The sequence below is a fragment of the Rhinolophus sinicus genome, chromosome 7 (genome assembly GCF_057876585.1).
Source record: "Rhinolophus sinicus isolate RSI-liver-muscle chromosome 7, RSI-T2T, whole genome shotgun sequence".
NCBI lineage: Eukaryota > Metazoa > Chordata > Mammalia > Chiroptera > Rhinolophidae > Rhinolophus > Rhinolophus sinicus.
The window spans coordinates 31,575,364-31,594,173 of NC_142507.1; the positions used below are offsets into that span (position 1 = coordinate 31,575,364).

The 18,810-nt window shown below is 37.4% G+C and overlaps 1 protein-coding gene across 15 annotated transcripts in view; it reads right to left on the reverse strand.

Annotated features, from left to right (window-relative positions):
* CARMIL1 (capping protein regulator and myosin 1 linker 1) overlaps positions 1–18,810 on the reverse strand; it is a 352,154-nt gene that overhangs the window by 91,007 nt on the left and 242,337 nt on the right. For all 15 annotated transcript variants that reach the window (XR_016021728.1, XM_088799443.1, XM_074319291.2 and 12 more), the window contains 4 exons: positions 9,801–9,882; positions 8,971–9,070; positions 8,813–8,867; positions 3,991–4,163 (listed from right to left, as the gene is read on the reverse strand). Coding sequence is in view for 14 of the 15 variants with exons in the window: in XM_088799443.1 (XP_088655569.1) it covers positions 3,991–4,163; positions 8,813–8,867; positions 8,971–9,070; positions 9,801–9,882 (410 nt within the window). In the remaining variant the exon portion in view is untranslated. The remainder of the gene's footprint in view (positions 1–3,990; positions 4,164–8,812; positions 8,868–8,970; positions 9,071–9,800; positions 9,883–18,810) is intronic.

The following is an 18,810-nucleotide window of genomic DNA, read 5'->3' on the forward strand; positions in this document are numbered from 1 at the left end:
TTTAACTATAATGTGTCTTGGTGTGGGCTTGTTTGGGTCTATCCTGGTTGGAACTCTCTGCACTTCCTGGGCTTGTATGTCGATTTCCTTCAGCAGGTTAGGGAAGTTTTCGGTCATTATTACTTCAAATAAGTTCTCGATCCCTTGCTCCCTCTCTTCTCCTTCTGGTATTCTTATGATGTGCATGTTGTTGTGCTTGATGTTATCCCACAGGTCTCCTAAACTATTTTCATTGTTTCTTATTCTTTTCTCTCTCTTGTTTCACTTGGGTGATCTCTGCTATGTCTTCTAAATCGCTGATTCGATCCTCTCCTTCATGTAACTTGCTCGTAGTTCCTTTGAGTGTGTCCTTTATTTCAGTTATTGTGTTCTTTAGTTCTAACTGGTTGTTTTTTATGACTTCCCTATCCTTCTTTATGTTCTCACTAAGTTCCTTAAACATTCTTATCATCAGCGTTCTAAACTCTGTCTCTGATACGTTGGTTACCTCTATTTCATTTAGTTCCAATTCTGGAGGTTTCTTCTGTTCTTTCATTTGGGGCATGTTTCTTTGTTTCCTCATTCTGGCTGACTCTGTGTTTGCTTCGATGTATTAGGTAGCTCCCCTAGATCTAGCAGTCTTTGCAGGGTGGACTTACGTAGTATGTGTTCTTTATATTTGAGTTGCACAGTCTCCCTATTCTCCTGTGTGTGTGTTCCAGAGGAGTCCCTTGTGTTATGGGTATTCTCTGTTGAAGTTGAGCTTTAATTGCTTTTGGCTTGTCAGTAGGTGGGATTGACTCCCAGGCTGACTAGCTGTTAGAATTAGCTATGCCCACAGTGGATGACCGGCTGTGTGAGGGTTGACGCCTCAGATGAGGCTTGGCCCCTATGGGCTCTTGTGCCTGTAGAGAATTCCCTTTGGTTGTGTCACTTGTAGGTCACATCCGGTAATGCTCTGGTTTGGTGTGGAGTTGGCCTCTGGGTGTGTTGATTCTTGTGCCTCTTGGGCTGGGCCCTGGTGCAGGGCGATTTTAGAACAAAACAAAACAACAAAAAACAAATACACTCACATGTAAAAACAACCGACAACCAACACTCAACACAAACAAAAATTTCAAAAACACAAAAAAGCAAAAGAAACAAAACGAAAAATAGCAATGCCCCCCCACAGAAAAAACATCAGTGCAAAAAATGGAAAGCAGAAGAAATAGCAGAGTAAGGAAAAGAAAAAAGAAGAGAGAGAGAAAGGGGAAAATGTATATACATACACACACACACACACACACACACACACACACACACACACAAAGTGATAATACTACTAAACTAAAAAAAACAGTGCCAGTCTTGGCTTAAGCCCACCAAGCTGTCTCCACATTGTCCTCTGCTGCACAAAATCTCCTCTGTGTCTTGTGGAGGCAGAGCTGGCCACCTGGCGCCGAGAGTGACCCTGGCAATGCAGTTCTAGATGAGTGGGGCTATGGGGTGTGGCTGGTAGATTTTACAAAATCAGTGCAGTTTCTGCTCTCACCTGCACAAACATGCTGAGAGCACCACAGCCAGTCACCGGGAGGTGGGCTTCTTCCCTGTGCACAGGTCTACTGAGTCTTAGGGCACTTTGTTTTGGAGGTGTGGAACGTGTGAGATTTCTGAGCTGCTGAAAGCCCAGAGCTGCCTCTGCCCCCCCTCTGATGACCCCTGCGTGTGTCTCAGCCGAGCAGAAAAGGTGGGGGCTGGTTATGCAGGTGTCTTCATCTCCCTGCCCAGCTTCTTCCCTAGGTTATAGCTGCAGAACGGCTTTTTCCAGTTCTTGAGAGCTATAGCTCCTCTGTAATCTGAGAGTACTCCTCTGTTCAACGACCAGCTTAAGACTCTGGAAGGGTGGGGGTAGGATTCCTGTGGGAGAGTGGGGGGAGGGGCCCAGGTATGGAGTTTGCTTTCTGTCTGACTGAGAGAGCTGCAGTTCCCAGCTGAGGTTTCTGCCTCAAACGCTGGGCACTGCCCTCCTCTATGCTGATCTCTCAGCAGTACTGTGTGGTTCAGGAAAAGAGACCATAGCCTGGCTGTTGCAATCTCTGGTCTGCGTCCTGGGGGCCCCATGTCACCGCAGCTGCGGATGTGGGCCGGTCTCCACACCACACCCTTCCTCTTCCCCATCTTGCCTGGCTTGCCCACCTTCAGGTAATCCTTTTAGCTGGTCTGTGTGATGAGCAGACAATCCTTTGATGATTTATAGATGTTCAATTTGTGGTAACTTCCAGGGGAGAACTCAAGAGGCCCACCTCACAGCCGCCATTTCTATGACGTCCTCCTCAGCCTTTGCCTGCTTATGTTTTCATCAGTGCCCTGACATGGTGTAATCAGCTATCCCAGGAACCCCCGTCACTCTTCTGGCAAAAACTCAGTTACTATAAATATGATGTTGTGTACTTTTTAAAACAAAATCAATTTTGGAAAAAAGATTATTATTTTACCTTAAGAATGTGAATACTTCACAGGTAGTTTAGGATCTATCAATTCACCTGACACGTGAAATGGCTCTTATTTGTCTGCGTGATGATCTAAGACTGACAACCTGTAATTGCTTCCATTCTTAATCTCAATGACCTTCTCTACATACACATGGTCTGACAATTAACTTTGTGAACTCATCCGAGAAAAAGTGCTACATACCTCATTGCTGACTATCACTTCGGTCACCTTCAAAGTACCCCCCTTAGGAAACTATGTACTGACGCCAGTGCCTAGTACACCCTTCAAAGCCATTTTGGAGCTCTTTTACTGGAATGGCCATCAGAGCTGTCATCGCATTACCCTTGATGTCCTGAATGTCATCAAAATGTCTTCCTTTCAATATTTCCTTTATCTTTGGATAAAGAAAGAAGTCATTGGGGGCCAGATCAGGTGAGCAGGGAGGTGTCCCAATACAGTTATTTGTTTACGGGCTAAAAGCTCCCTCACAGACAGTGCCATGTGAGCTGCTGTATTGCAGTGAGGCAAGAGCCATGAACTGTTGGTGAAAAGTTCAGGTCATCTAACTTTTTCTCACAGCCTTTTCAGCACTTCCAAATAATAAACTTGGTAAATGTTTGTCCAGTTGCTACAAATTCATAATGAATCATCCCTGTGATGTCAAAAAAGGTTAGCAACATCATTGCAACAAGTTCATGAACTTAATTGTCAGACGTCATACTTATCTTCAAAGAAACGGCTGCAGGTTTAGGGTTTTGGATTCAATTTAAAAAGAAAATTCAGGTTCTGCCTTACATTGAAGAGCAAGTAAAAACATAAGAACGAGCCCTTGCAGAGCAATATGAATTAACTCCTCATCCAGCAGACTGCTGGACTTTGGGCAACCCAGGTCTCTGAATGATAGAAGCTACATGGTTACCACATAACTAGTCCTAAAGAAAAGTGGTTACCACGTGGCTGGTCCTTAAGGAAAGCCAATCTTGGGAACATAAAGATGGAAACCGCTGAACAAAGCATTTAGTACCCAGTCTGAACTTGGCTTTGAACCAGTGGATCTCACGTATCCCTTGGATTTTCTGTCTCTATACTAGTAGGAGTGAGGAGAGGAAGACAAGATGATGCGCTCATACCACGTACAGAAAAGCCCTCAAGTTACTCCTGCCGTCATCTTCACAGCTCTGCTTACTTGACACTGACCTCAGATCCTCTTCTGCTGCCCACTGCATCCCCATACATTGATCAGTGTCAGCACTAATGTGAAAAGTTAACTGCAACAGCTCTCAGTCAGGTTTCACCTCCCAATGGAAATCTTTAAAACAAAGCTTAAAGAAATCACTATGTCTAAATTTGGGAACATCCTTGCAACTATTTTGACAAAAGACTTCAAATCTTCATCTCTTTTTCCCAGCTGGCCTCCTGGGAAGCTTAGTCACCTCAGGCACAGCCAGCTCTCTGACGCTTGCTGGCCACAATTCTTTGTAGGCCTTCCTTAAAACAAGCATGCATGTTTCAGGCCCGAGTACCTGACCCATGTACCTGAGCTTGGTGTTGATCTGCAGAGCTTTGGCCAGCATCTTGGCTCCCATGTCCCCCATGGAATTCCCGCTGATGTCCACTTTGGTCAGGGAGGTGTTGCTTCCCAGGGCATTGATAATGATGGTGACCTCGGTCTTGAGTTTTGAGTCAGCCAGGGACAAGGACTGCAGAGGCTGTGGAGGGAACAACAGGAAGCATGCGCACAGGCTTATCAAAGCAGCTATCACTCGATGACCCACGTCATGGAGAATCATCAAGGGGACATATCATTGCTCTAAGTAACTCACTTGTAAACTTAAGGCTGAAGACACTAATGAATGGGATCTGAAGGTTCTGGCATAAAATGGGCCTTTGGATTAAAACACAGAGGGCTTTTGTTTCAATGCTGGATACTGTCTGCCTCTTCTCTAAGGGAAGCTGTGGAAAGATACCTAGAGTGGTAGACGCCAACTCTTTGAAGTGGAGAATAGAATGAATAAAAATGCTACACAAAAATTTCTTAGGTTCAGTATGGCTACACTTATCCACTTATCCCTTTTTATCCATTTTATTTTCATGCAAGGTGAAAATTGCATGAAAATTACTAATGGAGGACAAATTACTAATGGAGGACAAATGCAAAATAAAAACCAGCTGAGATTAATAATAGCTGACATTTATTGAACTCTTACAATGTTGAACCACTGTTTAAGGTTTTTACATGTTTGTTCATTTAATCCTCCCAGGATACCTAACATAAGAATAGTTAGTATTCTTATATAAGTATTCTTATATTACCTAATACCATGTTCCCCAAAAACAAGACCTAGCTGGACAATCAGCTCTAATGCGTCTTTTGGAGCAAAAATTAATATAAGACCCGGTCTTATTTTACTATAAGACCGGGTCATAACGTAATGTAACGTAACATAGCGTAATATATAATATCAGGTATAATATAATATAATATAATATAATATAATATAATATAATATAATATAATATAATACTGGGTGTAATATAATACAATATAATATAATACCAGGTCTTATATTAATTTTTGGTCCAAAAGACGCATTAGAGCTGATTGTCCGGCTAGGTCTTATTTTTGGGGAAACACGGTACCTAATATAAGAATACCTAATATAAGAATACCTACTATAAGTATTCTTATAGTAAATATTGTTATCTCCGTTTCCCAAATAAAAAAGTTAACTGACCCAACCAAGGTCACACAGTTAAAAAGTAGCTGAGCTGGAACCAGATGCTCTGGTTCTAGATTCTGTGCGCTTAACCCTACATAATATTGCCCCTATTAGCTTCTCTTAGATCTTTGATCATCACCCTTAGGTTTACCTTATAAATATATAAGGTAATCAAAAGACATACTTAACAATTAAAAAGAAAAAGAAGTCCAATGTGGGTGACCTTATTATTACCATAAGCTGTATGGTGAAACAAGACCAAGCTACTCTCTGCCCATTTAAGCCAGAGGCTGACAGCCACTCAGCCTGGAGGCAGTTCTGCTTGGCCTGCATAATATCCAACCAAAAAAATGACTAGGGCCCCCTACTTACATCCTGGTCACTTTGCTTATTTATGTTGTTTTCCTAGCCCTGTAGACATTTGAATTTGCAATCCTCGATTTAAGCCATGACTGATTTAATGAAATGAGAATTCCAGGATTTGAACCAATGTGTCTCTAAAAGTCAGAGTTCAGACTTCCCTGGGGGTGTGGCTGTCTCTGGGTTAGACCACTCCTGACATGGTCTATACTGGCCCCACCACACTAAACAGTTCTATCTGCTTTTCCATAAGGAGTGCTGGTACTATAGGGAGATGGATACTAGAAGCAGCTTCAAGGGTTATCTACAACCAGATTCCATGGGGGCTTGTGGGACTAGAGCTATGAAGGTGTGCCCAGTGGTCTGTGACTCCCACAAAAAGCCTGAGGTGTATCTGTGTCCACTCAACCACTAAAGATTGACTTCCAAAGGAACACCTGTTTAAGGCACATCTGCCAAATGGCTGCAGGAGGCAGGATGAGGATGCTGAGGGCTTCAAGACTCAGATATCCACAAAGTAGCATTCTGAGTTTGGTTATAGTTTTACCAAGGGACTATATTTATTGTCCAAATTTGATCATGTTTTCTAAACTGAGTACATCTATGGTAAAATCAAAAGATAACATTTGTTAATTAGAATCAAACTTTTAAAAGTCAAATGTCATGTTAAGTGTCAAGGCAATTAAAACCTCAGCCAAAAGCCCACATATGCTTAGACTCTAGCTTGTTTAACGAAGTTGTTTCAATTTTCTTAAGATCCTACACTTAAGTAAATGGAGAGAACTTAACTAAAAATGCTTCAGACTTGAGAAACTTAATGTTTTAAATAAAAATAAATGCAATGTTGCTTTAATAAAAAGCTGTAATCACATCTCTCATCATTTCAATAATTGTTATTCAACTGCTACAAAAATGATATATTACAGCTTCTTCCAAATACTGGAAAACTGCCAAGTCTCAAAGATAGCAAGCACTATTCCAGGACTATGTTCAAACTCAAATACACCCCAGTTAACACTTAACAATAACAGGCAGACTCATTAATGCACACAGAACAGCCTGAATTGCATGCATATTTATAAGGTCATCCTTTCTTAATTTATTGCACTTCCATGTAACATCATTATTGGAAAGCTTTCTATTTCTTTTCATAGCTGAACATGGTAATCTGAAACTGTCTCCTTGCTGCAGGCATTCCTGGGGAGACACACATTCAGTTCTACTGGTTACAACATGGGTTTGTATGGAACACTTCAAAGCTAGATTCCCTATCACCCTCACCCCGCCGTGTTACTGCCCCAAGATGGGGCACAGCAGCCTGACAACTACTGTCTACAGTTAAAGGTGACATTGGAGCCCACAGATATGTAAGTTTTCCAACTGAACATAATGTGTAATACTGGGCAAATCAAGGATTCCCTGGGCTGTCAAGGAAAAAGCGCTACAACAGAAGGTCAGAATATAAAAGAACAAAGAGATTACTTTATCTATGTAAAACCTATAAAAAATAAAAACAAAAAATGAGCCCAGCTGTGCCAGTTATTCACAAGACTCAACTCCTGATCATTTTAAATTGTTTTACACATTACTGATTCAAAAGTAGAAAAAAAGAGATGGGAATTGCTTTTTGAAAAAGCCACCTACTTTTCGAAGACATGAACATAAAGCTTTTCACTGTACATTATTAGCAGCACACTAATTCAAACTTATAACTTGACAGAATTCAAGAAAACTTTACCATCTGCAAATATGTTTTTAGGTGTGTTTTAAATATCAGGATTGTCTTTAAGTGAGAGACTTTCAAAATTATAGGAAGAGTTTGAAGACCCTCATGTAATAAGCAAAACATGAAATTAATGAATATATTTTTCATAAAATATACATTTTCCTAAAATATGTGCTAAGAAAAAATATTTGGGATGAATATTAAAATACGATTCTGCATATTAGCTTCCCCAATTTTTAAAACTGGGTCAATACTAGGAAATCAGAATTGTGACTAAAACAGGGTGGTATAAAGTCAAATTAAATATGTAAAACAAACAGCCTAAATTCTGAAAAGTGTAAATTATGTCCTAATTATGCACTTAATTTTAATAACCCAGTATAAGAATAACAAAATATGGGGTTTATTAGAAAATGAGGACAAAGAGAGAAGTGCTTGAATTCATTAAATAATAATGAGTTTCATTTCTAGCCCGATTAGAAACTATATCCACACAATGAAGAGGCAGAAGAACAGAACGTTCCCTGCATTCCAGATCTGAGCTCCACAAAGAGGTGTGGACAAGGGCAAGGAAGGAAAAGTTCCAGTCCTCATCTCTCCTGGCCCTTAGCTTCCTCAGAAAAGTTAGCGTATAGAATTTCCTACTACCCCATATGAATTCAAAAGGGAATATTATACTTTTAAAATATGTGACATCTCTCACACAATTAATGTATGAAATCACTCTTATGACCCACAAAAGTAACTATCACTAACATGAATAATGCAAATCTTCATAGTAGAAATACAAATTGATTTGGATTTTAGAAACCATAAAAGCCGAGTTTGGCAGCCAAATAGGACAAGGACGGGAAAGGGATAAAATCTTAAAGAGCATCAGTAAAATATAAGATATAAAACACTAGGTTTAAATTAAAGAAGTTAACAATAAAGTAGTTCTTACTTTGTTCATAAAATAATTTTTTTTTATTTTCCAGTGCACTTTTAAGGACAATAAAATAGGGTATTTGAAATCAAATTTCTTTATCCTGAACAAATTCTTGGCCAGGAGCCACTAAAGGGGGTTAAAATATAGGATTACTAGAGCTCAAGAAGCAGTTTCAGATGGAGGACAACTTTCTTAGTCTCTTGCATCTCTGTGTAATTACTAGATGAAATTGAAATTAGCACTACAATGTTTCTCAGCATGTTATAAGGACATAAAGTCAACTATGTTATAGTAATTCATGCCTGCAGATTAGTGCATTAGGTGAAGTTAGAAAATCTAAGGCTTATTAAAAGATGGGCTTAGGGGTCAATTTATATTTCTTTTAACTATTAGTTACAATCTTCCTTTAATTAGCGAAGAGTTGAATCAAGTGAAGAGTAAGTTTTAGATACAGTCTATAGCTGTACTAAAGCTTAAGTATTTATTCCATTAAAAAAATAACAATAGAAAATGTATATACAGATAAAATTATCTGAAAGTATATCAGCATTATCCCAGTAGAAATAATTATAAGAATGATAACAAACAAAGACTTTAGGCAAAAAATTTTTAAATAATACTCACTGATTCTTCATCTTGAATCATCTGTACTAAGTTGTCCAACACAGGTGCCAGATTTCTAAAGAGATATTTAAAAGATGTAGACAGTGGAATCAAACCAAAAGTTTTCAGAAAGCTGGTTATTTTCATCATTGTCATATGAAAAAATTCAAAACTCTTACTTGGATTTCATATTATTAAAATTTTTGCCTAGTGCCAGGTGTTGTATTGATCTGTTTTTACTGAGCCACACTATTAAGGTAGATAGGTCAGATTCTAAACCTGGAAAGAATGAAAGGAAGTGGAGAATCAGAACACGTGTACAAATGAGCTCGCAACTGAAACACAAGTAAGCAAAGGCGACATGCAGATGGATGACTTTCCTGAGGGCCCTGGGATTCTCATCTTATCTCTTTCAAAAGAACTTTTTGCTCTCTTTTCTTGCTCTATTATTTCACAGTGACAAACTCCTTCTCTACATTCGCTTACACAAGCAGTGGCTAAATGAAGTGTGGGGGATTGGGAATGGAGAACGGCAGAAAAGCTTCAGCCTTCCTATCACTCAGGAGGGAAGATTTCAGCACACTGTTTACTGGCAGGTGTGTGCAGTTGTCTGTGCAAATTTAACAGGTTCATGTTCATGCTACATTAGCAGAAATGATGCTAATGAAACAAGCTTCTAAATAAATAAACAAGGGCTCAACTTTATTATCAGCAAGAATGCAAAAGGCTCATCTCAGATCTTTATCAATGTATTTATAATGTTTTTTTAACTGACTTTTATTTACTGCATAGATTTTGCATTTTTGGCCATGGAATCAATTTAGTAAGACATTGGCACAGATTTATTTCATAAATAAACTCCATTGTTAAATTTAAAAGTCCTATTACGTAGCTAAGGAGTGAAATAACATTTTTATTAAGGTGTTGTCTAGACTGGGCTAAAAGATGAGTTTCCCTTTACTAACGTGCTTCAAATAATACTGTTTCTCATTCCTTATTTCTGACTTACCATTGTCAGAGATGTCTAAGCTGGTGATGTTGTGGATTTCAGCAATGCAGCCTTCCAACACTTGTGCACCTCCTGATCTCAGCTAGAGAACACAAACCAGACACAAGATACAGCTGTCACCTACTCGAAGTGTAGGCAAAACATTAAAAACAAGCGATACATCCTTAAACTAAGTACCAAAGAAAAAGTGAAAACTTAACTCCCCAAAAGTTGTTATCAATTGTAAAGAGCCAATCACTGGTCATTGCTGCTGTTTGCCATACCACACCAACCCAAAAATCATTAGAAAAAGAAACAGAAGGAAGATGGAGACAATCCAGGGTCACCAATGGCAAGACAGAGTCTGTCGATGCACAAGGGCTTTCTTCATTTCTGACTTAGGGACATCTAACAAATCTTTTTTATACATAAGAAATGTTACTGTTTTATTTGATTATTACAGATTTCAAGGAATAACTCTCCACCAGGTAGTAGCAAAACAACCAAAGTAGACAAGAAAGACTAACTTTGAATGTCAACCAGTTCAGGACGAACCCATCTCTAACTGTTCTACAGAAATGTGTAAGAGCTCACAATTATAAAGAAGGGAGTAAAGAGTTGAAAGTAAATACATAATGATTTGTATAAATGCATTGAGCCACAAAAGAAAAAGACGTTAGATTAATCTCAAGTATTACCATTATGGTTGGCTTACAGCAAAACTAAGAGTGAGCTGTTAGTGTCATCTCATTATCTAATTTATTCCAAAAAGAAAGACAAACTATATAAACCCATTACTTTTCATCTTTCCCCAAGAAACTAAAAGCATATTTTACAGAGGTCAGACTATCTCTTTATTTTCCCTTCAGCAACTATTTGAGTTCCCATTATGTGTAAAGCATTGTGCAGGATGTAAAGTTTCCTGAGCTCTGGCCCCTTTGCTCAGCAGACTTACTATCTAACAGGGGAGAAGAAATTATCATTTATTGGGAATCTACTATATACCAAGGAACATGGTAGTTTTTCTCTATTCATTTAAGAAAATTAAAATTTATATAAACTTCTATACCAAATTTATAATACAAGGTGCTACTTTCTACTTGTTCAAGATTTGATATAAGAATTTAAAGCATCTTTAATTCACTATTTTAGACGCAATATTTTTTACAGTACTCCTGACCCAAACCTACCAATCTTTCTGGCTGCTTGTATAAGTAGAGTTTTACACAGATCTCTGAGATCGCCCTTTGTTCAGGAGTATTTCAGCTGATGTATGTAAACTCAGCCTTTCCTGCTTTTCAAGGTGACGGGTTACTCCAAGGAGCCTCTTGTGAACTCAGAGGCAGACCACCCCAGGAGACTGGGCACACACTTTAGGGAAACCCAGATCCGCCAGCTCCTCAGCTGAAGGGCTCTAACTACTGTCGAGTGTTTTCTCAGGAGCGCTGGCTCCAGCTTATTCAAGTGTTCCCTCAAGCCCATCTTGCCACACCCTAGGCCTTCCCTAGCACCCTGCTACTCAAAGTGTGGCCTGTGGAACTGGTGGCAGTCTGCCAAGTTTCTCACTGGTCCCAGATAAAGTAAGTACAGAAACTGACTATAAATATTTTAGAAACCTTAGGAATAATTTTAGGTCTGTGGCACCTAATAAAAATTAAGTATTTTCAGTGTTTTCTTAAATCTTTCTAGTAATCCATTTTTTATTACATTTTTGCAAATATATTGATTTATCATGGAGTGAAAGTTTAAAAAAAAAAACAGGTTCTTCACCACAAACAGTTTTGAGAAGCACTGCTCCAAGTCACAGCTTATTAATACTTGAAGAAATGAATGTGTATGTAGACTATGCCAAAGTTCAAGCAACAAACAATTTAGGCAAAGGCTTCAAAGAAACATAATTTGATTTTCAGAGCATGAAAAAAAAATTATGCTTTTGAGAAGATAAACATAAGTGCATAAGTCTTTACAATTTCATTACTTGTTGTTAGTTCTATGTTGAGAAGTAAAATTTCTACAACAAAATCTCTACTTTCTATTATTACAAACTACAGTAAAAAATTCCATTTACAGATATGGAAAATACAGGTGGTATTTAAGTGCTCAATTCTGTTTATTTTATAAAAACTCTTGACTGATAATATTTGCAGCATATACCCATAAAACTAACATTTCCCAATTGTTAAAAAATAATTGAATATATCAATATATGATCATTTATCCATTCATAAAGTACTTACACAATGGCCAAGCTAAGGAAAGACCAAGGAGAAAAAAAAAAAATGTTATGGGCAGTAAGAATAAGAATAGAGAAGCTGAAGTCTCTACAATACACACTGTAAAATAGCAGTCAAAGAAAACACATCTGACTAAAATGTATTCCAAAAACAAAAATAAAAACTTTAAATAAGAAAATAACTAATCTTTAGTTACCAAGAACAGTCGTTGAATTCACAGGTTATTTGATGCCTAAAATTCCCCAAAAGCTAAAGCTTTCCCCAAACAGTAAAAGCTTTTCCATTACTGTAAATGAAAATCCTTTTAAATCAATTTGCATAATTAGAGGCTGTGTCTGCATGGGTGCATGTAAAACTGGTTTTTAAACTACCATCATTTGGATCCCACACTCTAGCATTATTTAAAGGAAAGCATGATCAAAGAGAAGTAAATGTGACTGAATCACTGACTACTTTTTGAAATGTTAAAAATAAAATCACATTTCTTTCAAGAGAAAAGTGTCCTCTCACTCAATAAAGGTGGGATATTCCAGATGTTACTCATGGTTCTAAGTGAATAGTTATATTTAATACTCAAATATCCATAATGGGGAGAGGCAAAGACATTAAAATCTATAGAGAACTTTTAATAATTCATTTTCTTTCCTTAAGATCACTTGTCATTTAAAAATATCTGGCAAATATTACAAATTTAAATAGAAAATAAACCCCCAAATTATCACTTTTCTTCTATAGAGGTTCCAATTTTAATTTTAAAAAATGATTTTTATCCTGGGGAATTTTCTCTCATAGGTTTCTCCAAGGACAGAAAAATGGTTTGACATGATCCAGTTGAAAATGTCCTCTTGTTAGCAGGATTTGATGCCAAAAGGCAATTTAGAACCTAAGAAAGGTATATATAAACAGTCATTTCCAAGATGAGAATAGTTGCATGTATCATATTGCTTCACATATGCTTCCTGTAGTGAAACATTTCCCGTTTTGCATTCTTTACCCGGCCTAATAGGAAAGTGATACGTGAGGGGAATAGCAATGATGACAAACCAGACTTCTCACCTCAAAGCTGGCTGAATGACTATCAAATTGAATGGAATTGCCTCAAAAATTTCTATTCTCTTGCTGCAACGTCCTACTCATTACAAATTTTAGTATCTGGTGTTCTTTTTTCTACTCATCAGCAAAGAACCTTACGATGAATCACGGATAATGTGCAGGAAAGTTTCCTCTTAAAAAAGTAACTCCCACATCAGATCTGCAACCAATCTTCAGCTATAATTAGTCTTTCCGTCTTCTCTGAAGCACCAGAGATTTTCCTCTGGCACTTTTCTATTCTTCTGTTGAAATGAGACTATGAAGTAGTAAGATTATTAAAAACAGGCCAGAATGCACAGACCCAATGACTCCTTTCAGGTAGATGAGTCCACGGGAAGAATACCTATGAACACCAAAATCACTACTACCATGTAAAACAGCTTTGATACTCTTCTTTGGAATAATCGTAAGGGCAATGGAAGATGCATATTTCTTTGCACATGTGCAGAGATGCTAAGTCCTTACCTTTTGAGAATAAACTAAGATTAGCCATAGGCCACTCAGAGGCAGGTCTGGTCATAGAGGGTAATGCTGTTTTGTGTCAAAAATCAGTTGTGACTATAAATTGATGATACTAATTCTTCTTGACAGATTTAAAATAGCTTTGAAGGCAATCCCAGAAAATGTTTTAGTAAAGACAGAATATTTTAAAGCTTCTAAATAAATTCTTTCAGAAAGGCAATACTGATTATGCTGTAATTTCTGACATTCAAAATAAGGCTCCTCCATAGTCATCCTCCTCCCCCACACAATGGCTCACACATGCCAGGCTCAGCATTGTGTCAAATACAATACCCATTAACTAGTATCATCCCAACTCTACAGGTGAGAAACAAAGGTTGAAAGAAGTCACTTGACAAACCAAAAAGCTGGACCTGGTATCACGGAGGTCATTTTGATTCCAAAATGCCTGCCCTTTGCTCTTATACTTTTGCCTCCCATAACTACACTGAGTCATCTTCTTAGAGAAAAGAAATGATCTGGAAGTCTTAGCCACAGCAATCAGATAAGGAAAAGAAATAAAAGGCATCCAAACTGGAATGGAAGAAGTAAAACTGTCATTATTTGCAGATGACATGATGCTATATATAGAAAACCCTAAAGATTCCACCAAAAAAACTATTAGACTTGATAAATGAATTAAGTAAAATAACGGGATACAAAATTAATATTCAGAAATTGGTTGCATTTTTATATACCAATAATGAACTACCAGAAAAATAAATTAAGAAAACAATCTTATTTACAACTGCATGAAAAAAAAAATACCTAAGAATAAAGTAATCAAGAAGGCAAAAGGCTTCTACTCGGAAAACTAGAAGACACTGAAGAAAGAAAATACAAATAAATGGAAGCATATACCATGCTCATGGATAGGAAGAATTAATATTATTAAAATATCCATGCTACCCAAAGCAATCTATAGATTCAATGTAATCCCTCTCAAAATACCAATGACATTTTCACAGAACTAGAACAAATAATCCTCAAATTTATATGGAACCACAAAAGACCTGGAATAGCCACAGGAATCTTGGTAAAGAAGGACAAAGTAGGAGGTACCATGCTACTGGATAAAAAAATAGTACTACAAGGCTATAGTTATCAAAACAGCATGGCACTGACATAAAAACAGACACATAGATCAATGGAATAGAATAAAGAATCCAGAAATCAACCCATGCCTATATGGTCAACTATTTTATGACAAAAGAGGCAAGAATATATAATGGGATAGTCTATTCAAAAAACGGTGCTGGGAAAACTGGAAAGCTACACATAGGAAAATGAATCTAGACCACCTTCTGCCACCATCTACAAGAATACACTCAAAATGGATTAAAGCCTTAAATGTAAGACTTGGAGCCATAAAACACCTAAAAGAAAACATACAAGGTCTGACAATTAAGTTTGCAAACTTGCCACTGTGTGCTTACATTCACAGCACTGTACAAAGAGCTCAGTAAGGTTTCATAACCTTGGTATATCAGTGTCTCACAGCTGTGTTCGTGTTGACGTGTGGCAGTGTCTTGCTGAGTGGCGTTTGTTACTGTTGCTGCGTGTTTTTGTATGCCGTCGCGACAACGTCTGAGCTTCAATGAGAGCAATGAGCAAACATTAAATTTCTTGTTAAACTTGGCAAGAATGGAAGTGAAATCAGGGACATGTCAGTCCAAGTTTATGGGGATAACACCATGAAGAAAATGGCAGTGTGTAATTGGATTAAATGTTTTTCTGAGGGGAGAGAATGAGTCACTGATGAAGAGAGGTCAGGGTAGCCAGTAGTGAGCAGAACTGACAAAAACATTGCAAAAATTCATCGAATTGTGCATCAAAATTGTCAGCTGACTGTGAACAACATAGCAGACCAAGTGAAAAACAATAGAGAAACATTTAGGAAAATCTTAACAGAAAATCTTGGCATGAGAAAAGTGTATGCAAAAATGGTCCCAAAGCAGCTCACCAATGAACAAAAGCAAAGGAGAGTTGAAGTTTGCCAAGACCTTCTGGAGAAGCAAGACAATGTTTTGGGCCTGTTATCACTGGTGATGAAACATGGGTGTTCCAACATGACCCTGAAACAAAGGGTTAAAGTACACAATGGAAGTCAACCAATTCTGCGCGACCAAAAAAGTTCTGTCACTCCAAAGCAAGAGTCAAAATGATGTTGCTAACCTTTTTTTGATATCAGAGGGATTATTCATTATGAATTTGTACCAACTGGAACTACAGTTAATTACAGTTCAGCATGTTTGGAAATGCTGAAAAGACTGCATGAAAAAGTTAAGATGAAAACGACCTGAATTTTTCACCAACAATCCATGGTTCTTCAATCATAATGCACCAGATCACCTGGCACTATCTGTGAGGGAGTTTTTAGCCAGCCAACAAATAACTGTATTAGAACGCCCTCCCTATTCACTTGATCTGGCCCCCAATGATTTCTTTCTTTACCCAAAGATAAAGGTAATATTGAAAGGAAGACATTTGGATGACATTCAGGACATCAAGGGTAATGCGACGACAGCTCTGATGGCCATTCCAGGAAAAGAGTTCCAAAATTGCTTTGAAGGGCAGACTAGCATCAGTTCATAGCTTCCCAAGGGGAGTACTTCGAAGGTGACCATGGTGATATTCAGCAATGAGGTATGTAGCACTTTTTCTAGGATGAGTTTGCAAACATAATTGTCAGGCCTTGTAGGGAGTAAACTCTGTAACACTGCACTTAGTAATATTTTTTTCTGATATATTTCCCCAGGCAAGGGAAACAAAAGAAAAAATAAACAAATGGGACTTCATCAAACTAAAAACTTTTTGTACAGCAAGGAAACCATCTCAAAATGAAAAGACAACCTACTGAATGACAGAAGATATCCTCCAATGATAATCCAAAAGGGGTTAATATCCAAAATTTATAAAGAACTCATACAACTCAACACCAAAAACTCCAACAACCCAATTAAAAAATGGGCAGAGGGCGTGAATAGACATTTTTCCTAGGAGGACATACACATGGCCAATAGACATATGAAAAGATGCGTAATGCCACTAATCAGAGAACTGCAATTTAAACTATGAGATCTCACCTCACTCCTGTCAGAATGGCTATCATCAATAAATCAAAAAACAACAAGTGGTGGTGATGTGGAGAAAACAGAACCCTTCTGCATTGGTGGTGGGATTGCACATCTGTGCAGCCACTATGGAAAACAATATAGAGGTTCCTCAAAAACTTAAAACAGAACTACCTTATGACCCAGCAATTCCACTTCTGGGTATTTATCCTAAGAAATCCAAACACTAATTTGAAAAGATAATTGCACCCCTATGTTTTATTGCAGTGTTATTTACAACAGCCATGATATGGAAGCAACCCAAGTGCCAATCAATTGATGACTGGATAAAGATGTGGTATACATATACAATTAAATATTATTTGGCTATAAAAAAGAATGAAATCTTGCTATCTGCAACAACATGGATGGACTTAGAGAGTATTATGCTAAATGAAATAAGTCCGGTGAAGAAAGACAAATACCGTATCATCTCACTTATATGTGGAATCTAAAGAACAAAGTTACTGAACAAACAAAACAGAAACAGACTGACAGATACAAAGAATAAACTGATAGTTACCAATAGAAGGGGGGTTGGGGTCTGGGTTAAAAAGGTGAAGGGATTAAGAAGTACAATTTGGTAGTTACAAAATGGTCACGGGGATGTAAAATACAGCATAGAGAATATGGTCAATAATGTAATAATTATGTATAGTGCCAGTTGGGTATCAGACTAATCAAAGGGAATCACTTCGTAAATTATATAAATGTCTAACCACTATTCTGTACTCCTGAAGCTAATATAAAATAATATTGAATGTCAACTGTAATTGAAAAAAATTTTAAAATACAAAAAATGAGAAAAGAAAAGAAAAAGAAATTACTCCTCTTTGGTACTAAAAGACCAAGGAAAAGGAAAAAAGTGATAACATAATTAATATGAAATATCTGAAGGAACACGGAGGTTTTCTCTCTAAGTATAGAAGAAGTTATCTGTAAAAGAAGTTTAATTTCTGTCTTTGCTAGCTTTGCCCTCACAGATCCAAAAGAATACAGTTTAAAATTTGGGATTCGAGTTTCTTATAACAATAATGTTTGTGTTGTAGAAAATCAACTCCATAATTTCTAAATACCTGTACGGTACTTTTTAAAAATAGCATAAAGTGTAAATCTTCTCTCATTCAAATTAATGATTGTAAAATGCCTCTTTCAGGGGGATACAGAAACATCCCAAAATACTACAAGTACAATGAGGAAACTTGTACTACAAGTACAAGTTCATGAGGAAAGGTGTGAATAAACAGCAAAGGAACCAGCATAAGATAAAAACAAAAATAATTTGCTGAAGCGAAGTTATTCGAAGCTTCCTATCTAGATACTTTAAATTCCTACTTCAAGGTTATTTTCTTCTCTTTCCTAATAAACTCAACCACAATCCCAGAGGATGATCATTTACTTTCTATGACACCCATACAACTTCACTTTAAGATTAGTAAGTGGACAATAGCTGTTTTATAACTAATTATTTATAAATAGAAGAAGACTTCAAGGTATTTCACATTTGTTCTTTGCTTCCATGGCTTGCGTAGACTTGTACTAGAGGAACGTGCAGGAGGCGCTGAACCCGTACAGTGCCCATATCAGACATTGTCACTATTATGCCTCAGACATTGGACTCCTTTCAGGTATGTCAGCCCCCATCTTCAGTAAGTCATCCCTGTGTAAATGCCTTCCAAAGATAATTACGGTGTCAGGGAAACATTTCATTCACCGTCACTACAGGTGGAGAATTTATCTTATCATTAGAGAAGGTTAAGTGCAGAGTTCTTCTATGATTTTGACTGGCATCCTAAGTAAGAGTAGAGAAGAGAGCATCTACTGTGATTAATTAGAAAATGAACTTGAAAAAAATACATATACCTATAATTTGAAACTTCCAAGTTAGTGACAGCTTTTTTCTGAGAGTTTCCTTATTGGTGCAAACATAATTGCGGTTTAAAAGGTTAAAAATAATTGCAAAACGACAATTATTTTTACACCAACCTATCTAAACTCTGAAGAACAAATGATTAAAGAATAGCAGTTAATACCTAAAGTGCCAAGCATTCTACATGGATACTATTGCAGCCCCAGATACCTTTTAAGAGA